The following is a 17455-nucleotide window of genomic DNA, read 5'->3' on the forward strand; positions in this document are numbered from 1 at the left end:
TTTTTTATCTGAGGGTCAGATCAAAATCTGTAATGTAATTCTATGGGTCTGTGAAAAAATCAGTTTTCATGAACTGTCAGAATGAAGAAGAGGAGGTTTTTTTTTTTTTGTTTTTTTTTTAAATCTCTCCATTGAATGATCAACCTTTGATCAAAATCAGATGTCCGAATCAGGCCTAAGAGGTAACTTCTATACCAGTTCACACTATCCAGTAACAAAATGGATGTGACTAAGCAGCTATCAACCCATCTCTCTAAAGTATCTATACCAGCCACACCATAGGCCTTCTTGATATGTAGGTTTGCTCTAACAATACACATGATTGGGGTTTTTATGGCCCTTTTACATGCCTCTGGAAAAATAATTGCTGAAAAGCTGCAGATTAGCTCCTCTGAACTTCAATCGAAATATTCTGTGGGCCAATCTCAGTTTCAGCTGTGGATTTTATTTGTGGATTATCTTCAAAAAGCACAGTAGATATGCCTAGAGCAAATCTTAATTGTGTGAACACAGCCTTAAATATATTATTACTTTACTATGTTTGCTTTGTGTTCTTGTTTTGAAAGATTCAAGGATTTCTTGTAGTTCTTTGCAGTTTATGGGAATTTTTCGATAATTTTTCGAGGGAGTGCATTAACCTGGTTGGGTGTAAGAGAGGTGAGTTCAGTGCTTGGTCTAAGCGAATGCAAACTGAAAATGAAGTTTTTGAATCAGGGATGATCTATCCTGTAAAATTATATAGGGTGGGCCATTTGTATGGATCCACCTAAATAAAATGGGAATGATTGGTGACCCAGATCAGAGCGCTGAATTAGCAGAATGGGCAAAACAAAAATTAGAACAGGACCCTCATTTTACACAGAACATTATGTTCAGTGATGAGGCAAACTTTTTTGGGTGGGTCATTTATATGGATACCCCTAAATAAAATGGGAATGATAGTTTTCTTGCATAGGGTGTCTTACATTGAAATCTGCTGCAATGACCCGGGTACTGCATTCACCAAACAGCAACACAATTTCTGTCAGCTCCTCACGTGTTAACCTTTGCGACTTGTCATTGGCTGTAAACAAAGAGAAACTTGTAAATAACTCATGAAAGAATAAAGTTACATTAAAACCAAGCATACCATTGTTTTTCTTCTGAAATTCTCAATAAGTTTGATGTGTCAATGACCCTCTACCCATTGAAAAAAATAAAGTTGGATCCAAAATGGCCGACTTCAAAATGGCCACCATGGTCACCACCCATCTTTATTTAGGTGTATCCATATAAATGGCCCACCCTGTACTTCAATTTCCCTTGGTTTTTTTTTCCACCCCAGCATAACAATTCTATGGTGGTGTCATAATCATCACACGGTGCAGTTGTAAAGGGAAGTGTAACACTATAAAGCAGCAATTTAAAACAATGTCTGTCCATATAATGTGTTCCAGGAGCCACTCTTATAGAATGAATTTCTAGAGTGGGTTCACAAGCTTGGGGCCCCACTCTGATGTCCCTATTCCTTAATAGGGCAAATGAAAAGGGGTTATCAGTCTTAGCTAACCTCATTCATGAAGGGAAACCACCACGTGTTATGTCAGAGTAAAAAAAAATCCAGCGATCTTCATTAAATTAGAACTTTTTGTAAGTGTTGGTTTTTTTTATGACCTTCGACTCGAACTCGAGGCAGGGTGACTTGATGGATGAACAATCTGTAGGAAGATCGATCTTGTGCAAGCCTAAATGGATCCATTAGGGTCTTCTCCGTCGTTACCTTTTATACTATTAAGCCATCGGGTGTCTGGTCTTCCTCTTCATCTTGTGCCTACTATTCTTCTGACCATGTTGTCCTTCTCCAGTGATTGCTGTATCCGTGTGATGTGAACTGTTTTAGACGCATGGAAAAGTCGCTTGCATTTTTATGCCTAATCTAACTAGCTTCTCTATTACTTAGGACCTTGATTAGGTTAGAGACTTGTAAACAGCTTTTCCATGCATTTTTCAATAAGTTCTGGTTTTATGAAGATCGCATTGTTGGATTTTTCCATTCTGATGTGTCCTTGCACATGATCAGGTCCATGCGATCTTCTGTCTATCAAGATATGTTCACACAAACAAAATAAACAAATTATAACCAGCGCCATATCTACAGAAAATGCAATAAACTATGTAGTACACTATATAGTGAAAAGCTGCAGAGAAACTTCGGATTCTGTGTGTGCAATCCACCAATTTAATATAACATAAGAAACAAAATTAGTTTATCGCGCTAATATACCTGGACCACTAAACAAGTGATCCAAAAGAAATTATTGATTATAGAAATTCACATGTGATAATAATCCACAGCACAATAGAATATACTGTTGTGAGGTTTAGTATCCTAACCTGATACAGTCCGTTTCCCCAATTGTCAGGTTGCGGTCTGCTGAGGTCCGTCTTCTCCCAATGGTTGGGTTTTAGATTAAGGGAGGCAACTCCTCAACAGACAACGGCTGCGCGATGGATACCTCAAGCGGCAATGTTCCGAGGGGCACTGGTGAAGCGCACAGAGCCAGGAGCACACTGTCCGGTGGCGCTCCTGGATGAGCGGCAGAAAAAAATGGCTCTTTTGACCTCTCGCATGAACCGTAGCAGAGTGACGTCACATGCCGGTCAGTAGCATGTGTCAGCCATTTTTTTCTGCCACTCATCCAGGAGCGCCAACGGCCTGGGTGATCCTGGCTCTGTGCGCTTCACCAGTGCCCCTTGGAACATTGCCATTTGAGGTATCTATCGGATAGTCGTTGTCTGTTGAGAAGTTGGCGTTCTTAATTTAAAACCCGACCGTTGGGAGAAGACGGACCTCATCAGACCGCAACCTGACAATTGGGGAAACGGACTGTATCAGATTAGGATTCTAAACCTCATGACGGTATATTCTGTTGTGCTGTGGATTATTATCACATGTGAATTTCTATAATCAATAAGTTGTTTTGGCTCACTTGTTTAGTGGTCCAGGTATATTAGCGCGATAACTTGATAAAAACCAAAATTAGTTTATTTTGTTGGAGCACTGAACTGAAGCTGGTGTTAAATGTGCAGAAAGAGACCATATATAGTCGGGAACTACTAGGCATTTGTGTGTCTCGTGCCATATGGTATTCTATAGATGTAGACTTTACTAGAATGTCACCTGCTATCAGCATAATGACAGGTAATTATTACTCACCCTGTCATCTGTAGTCTTCGTATCATAAAGGTGACAGTGACCTCATTTAGAAGAGTTTCTTCCCACACTGGAAATTTGCATAAAACTCCGCTCTCCAGGTCGCCTTTCTGGTTGCTCCTCACATCTGACTACTTCTTTCCTTTGACTACAATCGTTTACATAGACTGTTTCAATGGAGATGCCAACGATTAGAAAATCTGGTTGCTTTCTTCTTATAAACAGCCCCATAGCCATCCATGGGTTGTCTGTTATTGCAGCTCTGCTCCATTTAACATAAGAGGGTGAGCAGCAATGCCCTAAGTAACCTCTGGACAGGTGTGGCACTGAACTGAGAAAAGCCATATTTTATTAGCCTGTACATCCCCTATTAAAAAAGTAAAAAGCCCTTATGGTGTCCATTTCTTCGATGACTCATATGGATGTGCTCCCTGCCAAGAGCTGTCCGATAGCCTACTGTATACATTACTCAAGACACATATGTCTCTCTCACTCCACCGGTTACCGTATTGATCATGAACACAATGCGTGTTTGTTGTTGCCAAGTTCTCCGTCTTATAATGTTGTAATATAATTTCAGAACACTTGGCATGCATTTTTGTTAACCAGTCAAAGACTTTAATAAGGAGGTTGAATGGGACCCGGGCATTGATTTTGATGGAGATCTGAATGCAAATTCATAGCCATCACTCCAGTGAAATTTATTTTTTGGCTGTCTGCTATCAAGCTCTTCTTGCCTGAGACTATAGAACCTCATGAGTTCCCTTAGAACCCATTGGCTTTATCACGTCCATATAATAATTGCCACCTTCACAGTATGTAGAGCGCCAATAAATGCCCAACTTTCTTGAGTGTAGCTAACTGGTATGGTTCCCACTTAAGGATATGTTCATATAGTTTTATTTAGAGCAGATCCTTTCCAGAATCCTTGTCAAAAATGGTTTCAAAAACTTGGAAAACTCATAATTTTTCTTTTTGTTTTCCTTGGGACATCCACTTTGCTGTTCATATCAGGAGTTAAAAACAATTCATGGGTTTTGAACGCCTCAAAAAACTCAACCTGAGAGACCAAGGAAGACCTTCTCAATGGGATGGTTCAGAAATATTCTTGTTCCTCTGAAAGGATTTTGTGGTTGCTGCTTGTATCCAACAGTATTTCAGCTTATGGTACCTTAACACAGCCACTAACCACTAAGCATCATGAAAATATTAAAAGCTCTTACATGATCTCTTCACACTCATTGGAAAATAAGGGTTCCTTCTCACATCAGAGCACTTCAGAGCGCTTAAGCAGGCAGAACGCTTGACATTTATCGCACCATGAAGCTCTTCCCATATGTCTGGAAAACTATTTTTTTCACCATTAGAAGCTCTTAAAATTTTGTTAAACATCATTGTGAAATTATTAAAGATGGAGATTCCGCCTAAGCTCTTGTACCCCATGTATAATCTATACAATGGCCTCGACTAGTAAATCTGTATAATCAATTGTAGAGATAAAAAGATAACTGCAGAATATAGTAGGGGATTTTATATCACACATCTGCCCTTGGAATCTCTTAAGAACTAGTGCAAAGTACCATCTTCGACTTATGGTGTGGGCTCCAATGTAAGATCAGTAAGGTGGAGGGGCACAAACTACTATGGGTCACTTATAATAATGGTGTCTTACATGGTAGAAGGGTTTTCAGACAGCTGCAACCTTTGTTCGCTAGCTACAGTATTTGCAACTTAGACAAAGGATAGCCCCATTTTGTGCTCCCCGCATTTTCCCTGGACAACATCACTTTTGGCTTTAGTCACCCTAAGTACAGTTTTCATTTGAGATTTTATCTCCCAAGGGCTGCACCATTGTAACTTCTCTGCCAAGACCAGATCCACTTTGGGCTCCCATTTCCAAAAACCAGACCCATTTTGGGCCTATTTTGTTTTTCTACAAACAATGGCCCAACCCAATTTTGTTTCTTGCACTTCCCCCAAGGACTGCTCCATTTTGAGCTTTACACCCCAAGCACAACCCCATTTTAGCTTTTCCTGTAACTGGTTGTTGGAGGACCACATTATTAAATGTGACAACTTGGTCCCAACCAAAAAACTTTTTCTTTGTCCAGTTTTTAATATTGTAATGTCGGACATAACATTATGACCAACTGAGTTGTCATGTCCAGTTGTACCACAATTGTATTCTCTTTATTATTGCAATTCATCTGAACTTTGTAGTCAACTAAAAATAACTACGATCATGGAGATAATGTTGTTGACCACATTAGTTATGTTATCATGATGAATCATTAGATTGATGGAGCAATGCCACACAACAGAATAATACTAATGTTTGGCATAACTGAAACATTGTGAGCAACGGTTATGCCATGCTTCATCAATAGCAGACAATTACTAAAATCCTAGCCCTAGCTGTCATGACTACCAGTAATTACAAGATCTGCTATTTTTGAATTGCAAATTAATGCAGGCAATTAGTTCCAGCATTCTAGTCGTTCCACTCTATGAAAAGCTGATGGCTTCAAATTTGTATATAATTTTATTTAAATAATTGAAACGCACCAATTGTGCCTTCCTCCCAGTGGGCAAAAAAGTCTAATGGGTCATAGTAAAAGTGGACTACAAATTAATCTGTTGTAATCCATCTCCAAAAGCATAAGAGTCCCCAGCATTGCTAAGACTTAGTGAAAAAGGCCAAAGACACGTACTAGAGTTGACAAAAAAGATTTGCTCTACCCTTGTCTGGCATCCATTCTAGTCCTCCATGGCCGAGTCGAAGATGTTTGCTTCTGACGAAACCTTTCAAAAGCTCATGGATACTTTCTGGGCCATAGGGTAAGCCTGGATGCCTTCCAAGTGTCTTTCCCCAGATCCCATTATTACAAAGTTATCAACCCTAGTGACAAAAACTATTGTCAAAAGGTAAATCGTCTTCTCCAGTCACTAGTATTTGTCTACGGTATCTTAGTGTTTTAGGGTGAATCTCCACCGACTAAATTAGGGTTGGACCAACCAAATTAATGTCAAGCTCTTGAGTCCAAATACTTTAGTGAGACATCACCCTGCATGCACAAATACTTTCACAATGAATTGTGTGCAAAGCCGACTCCACACCTAAACATCTATATTGCAGTGAATCGGTCTAATTTCACGTGATGTTAACCATGGGAGTGATGGTAGAACAGGTGTGATGTGTGGATTAGCATATGAAGAGAAGAGGCTTTGTTCTCGTGGTTTGTAATATCTCCAAGGAGTTTGCAGGGAACCTGTATCGCTACAGTGCCACACAAATATGGACCTCCCATCGCTGTTGGGCGTAACTCAAAATTCTGGGCTGCAAAGCAAAATCTGTGCCACTTATTCCGTCCAAATCCCAATTGCCGTGTTTCAGTTATAATATCGGTGTCGTCTTGTAAAGCAGTAGTGTCTAGGTGCCACCACACCCCATGTAGCTTCGCCTCTGCTATATAGAGAATTGCTATATATGACTCTGGTGAAAGTGCAATACCGATGAGGCTGGAATTCAACTAAAGGCGGATATAATGTCTCAACTAATCCTGAAAAATACCCTACAAAGTAATGAAGAAACCCTGATTAAAACGTGTCTGCAACATGTCTGCTCTGGCCTACTTTCTTAATTCTGCTTGGTGTACTGCCTTATAATTTTGCTTCTTCCAAAACTGGACATGCAGAGGAAATTTATGAGTTTTTATGTTTAATTTTTGTATTTAAATGCCTTTTCAGATATTATATGAAAAAAGGTGAATGGCTTTTTTTTTTTTTTTTTTGTTGTGGCCAAAAGTATTGACACCCCTGCAATTCTGTCAGATAATACTCAGTTTCTTCCTGAAAATAATTGCAAACACAAATTCTTTGGTATCATTATCTTCATTTAATTTGTCTTAAATGAAAAAAACACAAAAGAGAATGAAGCAAAAAGCAAAACATTGATCATTTCACACAAAACTCCAAAAATGGGCCAAACAAAAGTATTGGCACCCTCAGCCTAATACTTGGTTGCACAACCTTTAGCCAAAATAACTGCGACCAACCGCTTCCGATAACCATCAATGAGTTTCTTACAATGCTCTGCTGGAATTTTAGACCATTCTTCTTTGGCAAATTGCTCCAGGTCCCTGATATTTGAAGGGCGCCTTCTCCAAACTGCCATTTTGAGATCTCTCCACAGGTGTTCTATGGGATTCAGGTCTGGACTCATTGCTGGCCACCTTAGAAGTCTCCAGTGCTTTCTCTCAAACCATTTTCTAGTGCTTTTTGAAGTGTGTTTTGGGTCATTGTCCTGCTGGAAGACCCATGACCTCTGAGGGAGACCCAGCTTTCTCACACTGGGCACTACATTATGCTGCAAAATTTGTTGGTAGTCTTCCGACTTCATAATGCCATGCACACGGTCAAGCAGTCCAGTGCCAGAGGCAGCAAAGCAACCCCAAAACATCAGAGAACCTCCACCATGTTTGACTGTAGGGACCGTGTTCTTTTCTTTGAATGCCTCTTTTTTTCTCCTGTAAACTCTATGTTGATGCCTTTGCCCAAAAAGCTCTACTTTTGTCTCATCTGACCAGAGAACATTCTTCCAAAACGTTTTAGGCTTTTTCAGGTAAGTTTTGGCAAACTCCAGCCTGGCTTTTTTATGTCTCGGGGTAAGAAGTGGGGTCTTCCTGGGTCTCCTACCATACAGTCCCTTTTCATTCAGACGTCGACGGATGCTATGGGTTGACACTGTTGTACCCTCGGACTGCAGGGCAACTTGAACTTGTTTGGATGTTAGTCGAGGTTCTTTATCCAACATTCGCACAATCTTGCATTGAAATCTCTTGTCAATTTTTCTTTTCCATCCACATCTAGGGAGGTTAGCCACAGTGCCATGGGCTTTAAACTTCTTGATGACACAGCGCACTGTAGACACAGGAACATTCTGGTCTTTGGAGATGGACTTGTAGCCTTGAGATTGCTCATGCTTCCTCACAATTTGGTTTCTCAAGTCCTCAGACAGTTCTTTGGTCTTTCTTTTCTCCATGCTCAATGTGGTACACACAAGGACACAGGACAGAGGTTGAGTCAACTTTAATCCATGTCAACTGGCTGCAAGTGTGATTTAGTTATTGCCAACACCTGTTAGGTGCCACAGGTAAGTTACAGGTGCTGTTAATTACACAAATTAGAGAAGCATCACTTGATTTTTCGAACAGTGCCAATACTTTTGTCCACCCTCTTTTTTATGTTTGGTGTGGAATTATATCCAATTTGACTTTAGGACAATTCTTTTTGTGTTTTTTCATTTAAGACAAATGAAGATGATAATACCAAAGAATTTATGTTTGCAATCATTTTCAGGAAGATTCTGAGTATTATCTGACAGAATTGCAGGGGTGTCAATACTTTTGGCCACAACTGTATATAGAGCATTTCTCCTTAAGAGTCAGTCTACCTTTCCCACCAACCCCATATATTTGGGTATTTTTTAAAACCGTGATTGCCATTTGTGCCCCCATCTTGCACCCAACGCCTTACTTTTCTTAGTATCCTGTACTTAGCTTGTGTTTCTTTTTATATTTGTGTAGGATGTTTATATGGTAGCTGCTTATTCAAGAAACAAGATGAGCGTCACATCATGGTTCCTGGTGAGCAGCACCGGCACTCGCCACCGGCTGCCGCGAGAGATGATCTTTGTTGGTAGAGAGGATTGCGAGCTCATGCTTCAGGTAAGTGCTAATTTATCTAGAATTTTAATTAGTATAAAATGGATTTATATAAAGGAAATTGGGCAGAATTGAACTCTGTTCATATTGGTATCATGGCTCCTGTTTTGAAAAGATCTAATTTCACACTCAGGAAACTTTTTTTTCAACTTTTTAACTCATTTATTCAAAACACATTCTTCCTTGGCCAATCCAAGAGTGCAAGGGAATGGAGACGTCTAACATGATGACTGTTAGCCTAGTGAGGATTCTGCCAGCAGCTCTCTGATGTGCCCAGCCAACTTTACTCCAGACTAAGCAAGTTGGTGCTAGAACAAAAGGAGCCATTGTATTTTGTGTGCCTCCCCCATTATGTTTCTATAGATGAAGATATTTATTTATTTGATAGGGTGGAGCTGGGATTGAGTCATGTTGATTATTTTCGTACCTTTTTATAACACCTACGTTGCGAGCGATTGAGTGAAATGTCATGGCATGTGCACCACCTCCGGCATTGTTTTTATTTGAACACATATCTTGAAATTGTCAAAATTATTATAAAATCATCCTCAAGTGCAACCTCTATTTCCCAGCATACACTGTGTAACTCCAATACTTAGGAGATGTTCCAGCAACTTTGACCAAAGGATGGTTAAAATCAAAAGACTTTATTCCAAAAAAATGATTAAAAACAGAATAGATGCATAAAAAACATAGCGTCTGCCACATTGGTGAACCATATGTTTTTATTCATCTATTCTGTTTTTAATCTTTTTTTGGAATAAGTCTTTTGATTTTAACCATCCTTTGGTCGAAGTTGCTGGAACGTCTCCTAAGTATTGTGCCTACAAGATTTTCCGGAATCCAAGTTCCCTGCACCGCCCAGGATTGATTGCATTCCTCCAGACTTCGCATTTGCTATGGTTTGGTGAGCTGACAAAAATTTTTTTCCACTGTGTAACTCCGTATTCTTAGTGGGGTGAGGGTAAATATTATGAGAGCAGGGAAATCACTAGCTCTTGGGCTGGATATTGATGAAATGAGGAAGATGGGACGTCAGGTAGAGGTTTAATGGAGACCACCAAGGAAGCCAAACTTGATCCTGAGGATTTCAGTGTTTCAAAATCACAATGACACGATTCATTTTTGGATTTGTGGCAGCTCTGTTTCCACTATAATTTAAATGTAGCATTTTTCTTTTCGGGTCAGCAAGGGTTAAAGTCCGTTTCCTTGCTGGCAGCTGCTTTGCTGGTAGTCAGCTGATGTGGGTAGTGACCACTTCCACCATCTTTTAAAAAGTCACATGACCCATCAGCTGACTGTCAGTAATAGTTATCTATGTTGACCAGCCTGGAGTAAAGAGCTCTTTGGTTTCAGTGTTGAATCTGCTGTTTTTGTGGAGTTCGTGGTCCTGGTGCCTTATCCTCAGCTGTGTGGTGCTTTACAGCTGGGACAGTGTTAAGTACTTTTCCCCTTTTATCTGTTTTGTTGTCCCTCTCCCTGTGGTGTTCACCATCTGCAGTGGTGAGCTAGCGTCCTTGCCGTCCAGTGCACTAGTCATAGAATAGTGAGGTGACAATCGGTGACTAGGCATGTTACGGTGGCGAGGGGGAAGGACCCACATAGGGCGTTAGGGGAGCATATAGACAGGCACAGGTTGGAGTTCAGGAGGTGCCCCATCCTTCGTTCCCTACGTTTAGGGCCTTCCTCACCCCATTCTATCCCGTTGTAGGTATAAGTTGTGTCGTCCGCTAGACTTAACCATGTCTGTCGTGACACACAAGGTAAGTCCAAATGCAGGGATTTAACCCCAAGCGTAGATGTTTGCGGAGACTATATCATGGGTAGATGTAAAGGAAAAAGCTATGGGTAGCAAGGAAGAAGGCCAGCTAAGCCACGCCTTCAGTTGGAATGCTTGGAGGGAGAACATGGCACCACAATGATATGTCAGATTAGTAGGGAGCACTCAGATCTTGGGAGGGTCTATAGATTTTTTTTTTTTTGTTTAGTCTATCCCATGTGCAGTATTATAGGCAATAGATTTATTAGCTGAGTTAGTGACTAAGTATACTGACTAGTTATTATACGTAGATTGAGTCAATCATTAACTCAGTGCAAACAATAATTTACTCATTATTCTCTTCCTAGTCAAGCAAATGTCCATACAATGTGTGCAAATGAATTAAATTAGATAAATTAGTTTAATTTATCATCACAAATCACCTAACCAGTTCAATGGGGCTAAAAAAATTTTAGGTAAAGGGAACCTGTCGCCAAATTCATGCTGCCCAAACTTCAGGATCTGATTTTTCTCTAAAACTGCATACATTTAGCTTCTCCCAGGTGATAGAGGTGATTGAGAGATATCTGGCTAAAGGATAGACTTATCAATCACCGCTAGCAATGCTGGGAAAAGCCGGCCTGAGGCGGAGCCAAACTAGTCTCCACTCTGGCTATGCTCCCTGGCCAGATCTTCTAACTATATTTTCTCTGAAACAAATACACCTGGTTGCAGTCGTACATCCAGGCTCTGATTTGATGCCGCTCGTGACTGTATAACAGCCTTACTTTCTTGAATAAGGTCCTGGGAAAGAGAGGAAGAGGGGAAAAAGAGGGAGAGCGCTATCTAACCGTAGTGGATGAGTCAATTCTGTTTGGTGAGAAAAATACAACTTCAAACTTGCTCACCTTGCGTGGTTGTGCAAAGAGGCACAATACTGGGAAAAGTTTGCAAAAAGGGTGATCCTTCCACCGGTGTGCTGCCCGTCTGTAATAGCATGGAGATAATTTTCCTTTCCCAGAAAGAAATTTTCCTCCACGTGATATTGCGAATAAAGGAGTTTCAGGGCGCTTCCTTCAGAGGATCTTTAACCCAATTTGGAGCAAGAAGGTTATAAAGCCAAATAACTGAGTATCTCTTATGTTATATCAGATATTTTATTGGCTAAGTAAAATGCAAAATTTTTTAAAAAACAATAAAAACATTAAAACATATTTTTTGTTATAAAGAAACACTAATACCTAATATTGTCATTAGAAGAGGTAGAACGATTAAAAATTATATAGCACCTGGTTATTTACACCCCACCAAAAAAAAACAATACCAATAAATGTGCCATCTGTCCAAAAAATGAGAAAAAAGGAATTTTTAAATGTGGAAAAAAAAACGTTGTGACTGTTGTAAAATTATAGATCATGGTAAGAAAAATTTAAATATAAAAAACAGCAATACCACATACAATTTTACCCAAGAATTAACCTGTGGTTCTGATTTTGTTGTGTATGTGGTGACCTGTGTGTGTGAACTTTTATATGTCGGCCGCACTACACAGTCACTACGAAATCGTATGAATGGTCATAGACATAATGTGAAAATAGGGTTTTTAAAACAGCGTTTATCTAAGCACATCACTCTTATACATAACAAAAACTTTGAATGTATAAAGGTCACACCAATAGAACAAATACCTGCAGCAATGAGAAACAGAAAAGCAGCTCTTAATGCCAAAGAGTCCTATTGGATATACAGACTTGGCAGTCTGTACCCTGATGGACTGAAAGAGACCTCTGATCTCGTATAGATCAATCAATAAATTCCCCCTTTTGTCTTGTTTTTCCTTTTTTTTAATTTCTTTGGAAGGAGGGGGAAGAGAGAAAAAAACATTTTTGAAATTTTTTTTTAAACCTTTTTTTATTTTTTTATTTATTTTTTTAAATATATTTTTTTGTTATTTATGATCTTTAGTACCTGCAGTGCTTCTAGTTTACCGCCTGACCGCTTGCACCAAGAGAAGTGAGGTGTTTAATCAGGCATATGAAGAGGTGTTTTTTTTTTTATTTTTTTTGTGTGGAACATGTACAATGACATGTCTGATTGCCTAAAATTTACAGATACACTGTTTTAACCCTGAAGGAGGGATGATGTTATTTAATATGCGTGCACAACATTCTTTTATTGGGGATGAAGTTACAATATATGTACTTTAACTGGTAAAGAGTTTGATAATTAGTGATTGGTTCCTCAGTTATTAAAACCACACCCATTAACAAGGAAAATGGGGTATAAATAGCTTACAACAAAATCATTTTTTATACACCTGATGAAGGCCTACACAGCCAAAACGCGTTAAAGGGGTTGTCCGGGCTTTTCACATAATCTCAGTACATATCTGGGCTGCAGAATTATGACAATAAGTAATTTACTTTCTGTCACTAGTTTGCACGGTTTTCTAGATATTCTGAACAGAACGTTCAAGGGGGGGGGTGTTATGGCATTGAAATGAGAACTAGTCGTAACCTCCTACTCTACTCCAAACATGCCCTCTATAGCAACAACCCCACCCTCCATAGCTACAGGCCCTCCCCGACCACATGAAGAAGCCCTCATCACACAGTAACAAATCCTTCCCCTCTAGCAGCCTCAGTGCAGAGAGCAGCTGCTCCTCCCCCAGACACACGCTCAACAGTGATCTATGGAAAGTGAAACTAGTGAGGAGTGAAAATCGTCCGGTATTCTGGGCCACTCCATGATTACAATACATAACTCATTATCACTAATTCCTTCCCTCACTGTCCCAGGCTGCTGGCAGCAGTAGGAACAGACTGTGTGATGGCGAGTGATGGGGGTCTGCAGCTTTTAATCTGCACAGGGGACGGCAGTCACTGATGTCATCTGTTGTGTGACAAAGCCTCTGCTGTGTGAATGAGACAGCTCTGTGTCACTGATGTCTTAACACAGCAGCAGATTTGGTGCAGTGTATGTGTGAGCACTGTCTCTCTAATGCCACAAATACTGATGGGAGCAGCCTGTCCAATCAGCAGCTGTAACAGTGTGAAGTGTTGGGGGGTGTATGTATGTATGTATTGTGCTGCCTTCACAAATACAAGATCACTGCTGTGTTCTTTCCAATGCTGGAATGATGATAAAGATGAGTGCTGGTGCAGTTTACTGCCAGCCAATGAGTGGGCAGTGGGTGGTGCTGGTGTATTATAAGGGTTCCAATGGATTGTGATGAATAAGAAAATGCTCACACAAGAATTGAATTTACTAAATTGATTCACTTAATAAGTGATAAGATTAAACTATAAAACTATAAATACATATGCATTAATCAGAAACAGGCATTATTCATAGGTTACATTATTCAGATAGTCTCATCTCAGTGTCCTCTCTTGTCTGGTCAGATCATCTTCCCTCTCTCTGTACACATCCCTCCTTTTATCCCCTCAAAAGCATCCAAATGTGTCTTAGTTAAAAAGCTTTGATCTATCCTTGAATGCTAATGAGAAAATCCCCTGAAACCAAATAGATGAGATTTCACCAGGTGACAATCCATGGAGAAAGTTAACACACCCAATCTAATTAGGGTAGTTGCCTTGAATATCAATGGTCCTTTGTTGATGGATAAACAAATGACCAGTAATTTACATTCCTTTATCTTAAGTAAGTTTCAGTGACCTTTTGCTTACCTCCCTGGAAGTAAGGATACAGTATAGATTATATTAAACGGATTGAAACCATATAAAAATAACTCATAGTATACATTTCACACCTTGGTTTCAATCACTTTAATTAATTAACCTGCCACTAAACTATATCATTTATTGCATTGTTACTATATATATTTATTTATTTGCTACCAATAGAAAACTGTTTTGGTAAAAAACAACATCCTGGGCTTAAAATAGAAAAAAATCAAAACAAAAACAACATTGGACCAGCAGGTGCTGAAATATCAAATGTCTGTAGAAATCTTCTTTCTTCGGATCTTCTTGACCGCAATTTTTAAATGGGTCTCTGTTGCAGGAAAGCACGGGGAGTATTATGCCCTCATCACTTTGGGGTGACTTCACTACTTTTCCTGGTTAGCAAAAGAACAGACTCTAAAGAGCAATCTGTCCCTGCCCTTCATGACATTAACCCCTTGGTGCAGGTGTCCAGTGACTGAGCATAAGAGTCCTTTCATCTTCTATTGCTGCAGCTGTTCAGGGCCTTACTTTATATGCCATTTGCATCAGCTGGCAGTCATGAGGTTTCACCCTGGTGACTGTTCAGCATCATCTGGGCTCAGTCTCAGCGCTCAATTGGACATCTTCAGTCTGCACACAAGACACAGCCTGCACTGAGGGAAAGTGAAATTCACAATCATACTTGAAAGTTCCAAAGTCTTGGCAGAGCTAACTCAGTCCAAAGCAACAGTCCAAAATAACTCAGTCCATGATATATTCACAGTCCAAGATAGAATAACTTGTTCAATATAACTCAGTCCTGGTGGCTTGTTTTCCACTCCTTGATCAAATGAATCAAACAAAATTACTGTAGGTTTGTTGGTCCAAATTAATTGTGCCCAGAATGACCTTTGAAATTTTCTACTGTAGCAAATATTTCTACTCTAGATAATAACTACTACATAAAATATATCATATGTGTATGGACTTATACACTAAAATAAATCATAATATCAAAATATCAAATTCATGTCAATCACATTTTCATAATAACGATGATCATAATTACCAGTACACTCATGTTCATCAAGATCACAAAATAATGTTACTATTAATCAGAATCAAAACACAATAGCAACGGTATAAAGCTGCATCCTGTATGTCATAAATTGACACACAGGTGCAGTAGGTATCGGACCGTCAAGGATCAATCGCTGTAATATATGATGCGAGAATGTGGAAACCACAACAGAAAATGCGACCATAGATCCATAACATTAGAGGTATAAATCATCTTTATTAGACAATGGACAAGGAAGGACACAAATGGGGGATCTGTGCAAATAGCAAACAAAGTGCAAATAGTGCAAAAATGCAAAAAACGAGACGGACCAGCCACAGTCAACTTCAGCTGTAATAATGAGCTGTTACAAATATTGAAATTTATATAAAGAGGTATGTACTGCGCCCAAATGGGCTCACTATAAATCAATCATTAGGGGGTATGGAAAATAAGCTGCCTTGCGTATTAGAACAGCTGCGCATGTCAAATTACTATGCCAGAAGAACTAGTGCCCATGACTATTGTCCACATGTGCTCTGTATGAAAAATAACGGAGGAAGGAGCCCAGTGCTCCGAACGGAGACGAACGGACCGCCCGGTCATCCTGAAGCCTGTAGTGAGGTAATGAGATCTCGGGGTATTAACCCTATTTGGGTGGGCTGTGTGCATGTTTCTTAGTGCTGGTAACCTTTTACCATTCCACTTCACATGTGCTGTGATTATATAGTTGTTTGTGCTTTGGGGTAGCAGTGTTATTTTCACTGCGATTCAGTTATTTTTCATACAGAGCACATGTGGACAATACTCATGGGCACTAGTTTTTCTGGCATAGTAATTTGACATGCGCGGATGTTCTAATACGCAACGCAGCTTATTTTCCATACCCCCTAATGTTTGATTTATAGTGAGCCCATTTGGGCGCAGTACATACCTCTTTATATAAATTTGAATACCTCTTTATATAAATTTGAATATTTGTAACAGCTCATTATTACAGCTGAAGTTGATTGTGGCTGGTCCGTCTCGTTTTTTGCATTTTTGCACTATTTGCACTTTGTTTGCTATTTGCACAGATCCCCCATTTGTGTCCTTCCTTGTCCATTGTCTAATAAAGATTATTTATACCTCTAATGTTATGGATCTATAATCAGAATCAGTACAATTACATTTTAAGGAAAACCGAACCCAAACCAATTTGCTATTAACCCAATTCTAGCAAATTATTATTTTTACATAATAATATACACATTACATCAACACACACACTGGCTTCACCTAATGCATTCATTCAGTAAGCAGGATAGATTCTCATTTACATATAGACAAACACACACTTTGGGTACCCACACATTTGCATTGCATGACTCAGGTGTAGGAGAACAAAACTATATCAAGAACAAAAGACTGACATACAAACTAGCATTAACATATATGTTCTTCAAAACCCAATTTGCACGGGAGCTCCCAAAAAATAAAAAATGTTAAAACTCAAATAAGTCATAAAATATCTTATATTAGGTAGATGGACTCCTTTTTTACTACTGCAGAAATGAACTATTTTACTGTGCACTGTATTTACATGTTAATTAACCCCTTAACGACCGCCGATACGCCTTTTAACGGCGGTAATTAAGGGTACTAATGTGTGATTTAAGTGAATAGCGCCCCCCAGTGTCGGATTTTCTCCGGGGTCTCGGCTGCCAGGGGTAGCCGAGACCCCAGAGAACATGAATCGGTCGGTTTTTACCGACCCCCGCTTTTACGATCGCCGTTATTAACCCTATAACGGCGACCGCAAAAAAAAAAAGCCGCGATTTTACATTTAATTTCTCTCTCCTCTGATGTGATCGCACATCAGAGGAGAGAGAAATAGGGTCCCCGATCCCCCCCCGGTACCTCTCCGTGGCCCTCCGTCCCCTCCCGGTGGTCCCACGTCCCGCCGGCATCCTCCGATGGGCGTCGCCATCTTGAAAATGGCGGGCGCATGCGCAGTGCGCCCGCCGGGAATCTGCCGGCTCCGGCTGGCAGATTCCATTCATTATTTTGATC

General features: G+C 39.8%; 1 protein-coding gene across 2 annotated transcripts in view; it reads left to right on the forward strand.

Moving 5' to 3' along the window:
* Positions 1 to 17455, forward strand: part of CEP170B (centrosomal protein 170B) — an 88020-nt gene that overhangs the window by 13617 nt on the left and 56948 nt on the right. For both annotated transcript variants that reach the window (XM_073570494.1, XM_073570500.1), the window contains exon 2: positions 8779 to 8919. In XM_073570494.1, the coding sequence (XP_073426595.1) occupies positions 8788 to 8919 (132 nt within the window). In that variant the 5' untranslated portion in view covers positions 8779 to 8787. The remainder of the gene's footprint in view (positions 1 to 8778; positions 8920 to 17455) is intronic.

Source organism: Dendrobates tinctorius, unplaced genomic scaffold (genome assembly GCF_039654945.1).
Source record: "Dendrobates tinctorius isolate UK_male_01 unplaced genomic scaffold, ASM3965494v1 ptg000006l, whole genome shotgun sequence".
Classification (NCBI taxonomy): domain Eukaryota; kingdom Metazoa; phylum Chordata; class Amphibia; order Anura; family Dendrobatidae; genus Dendrobates; species Dendrobates tinctorius.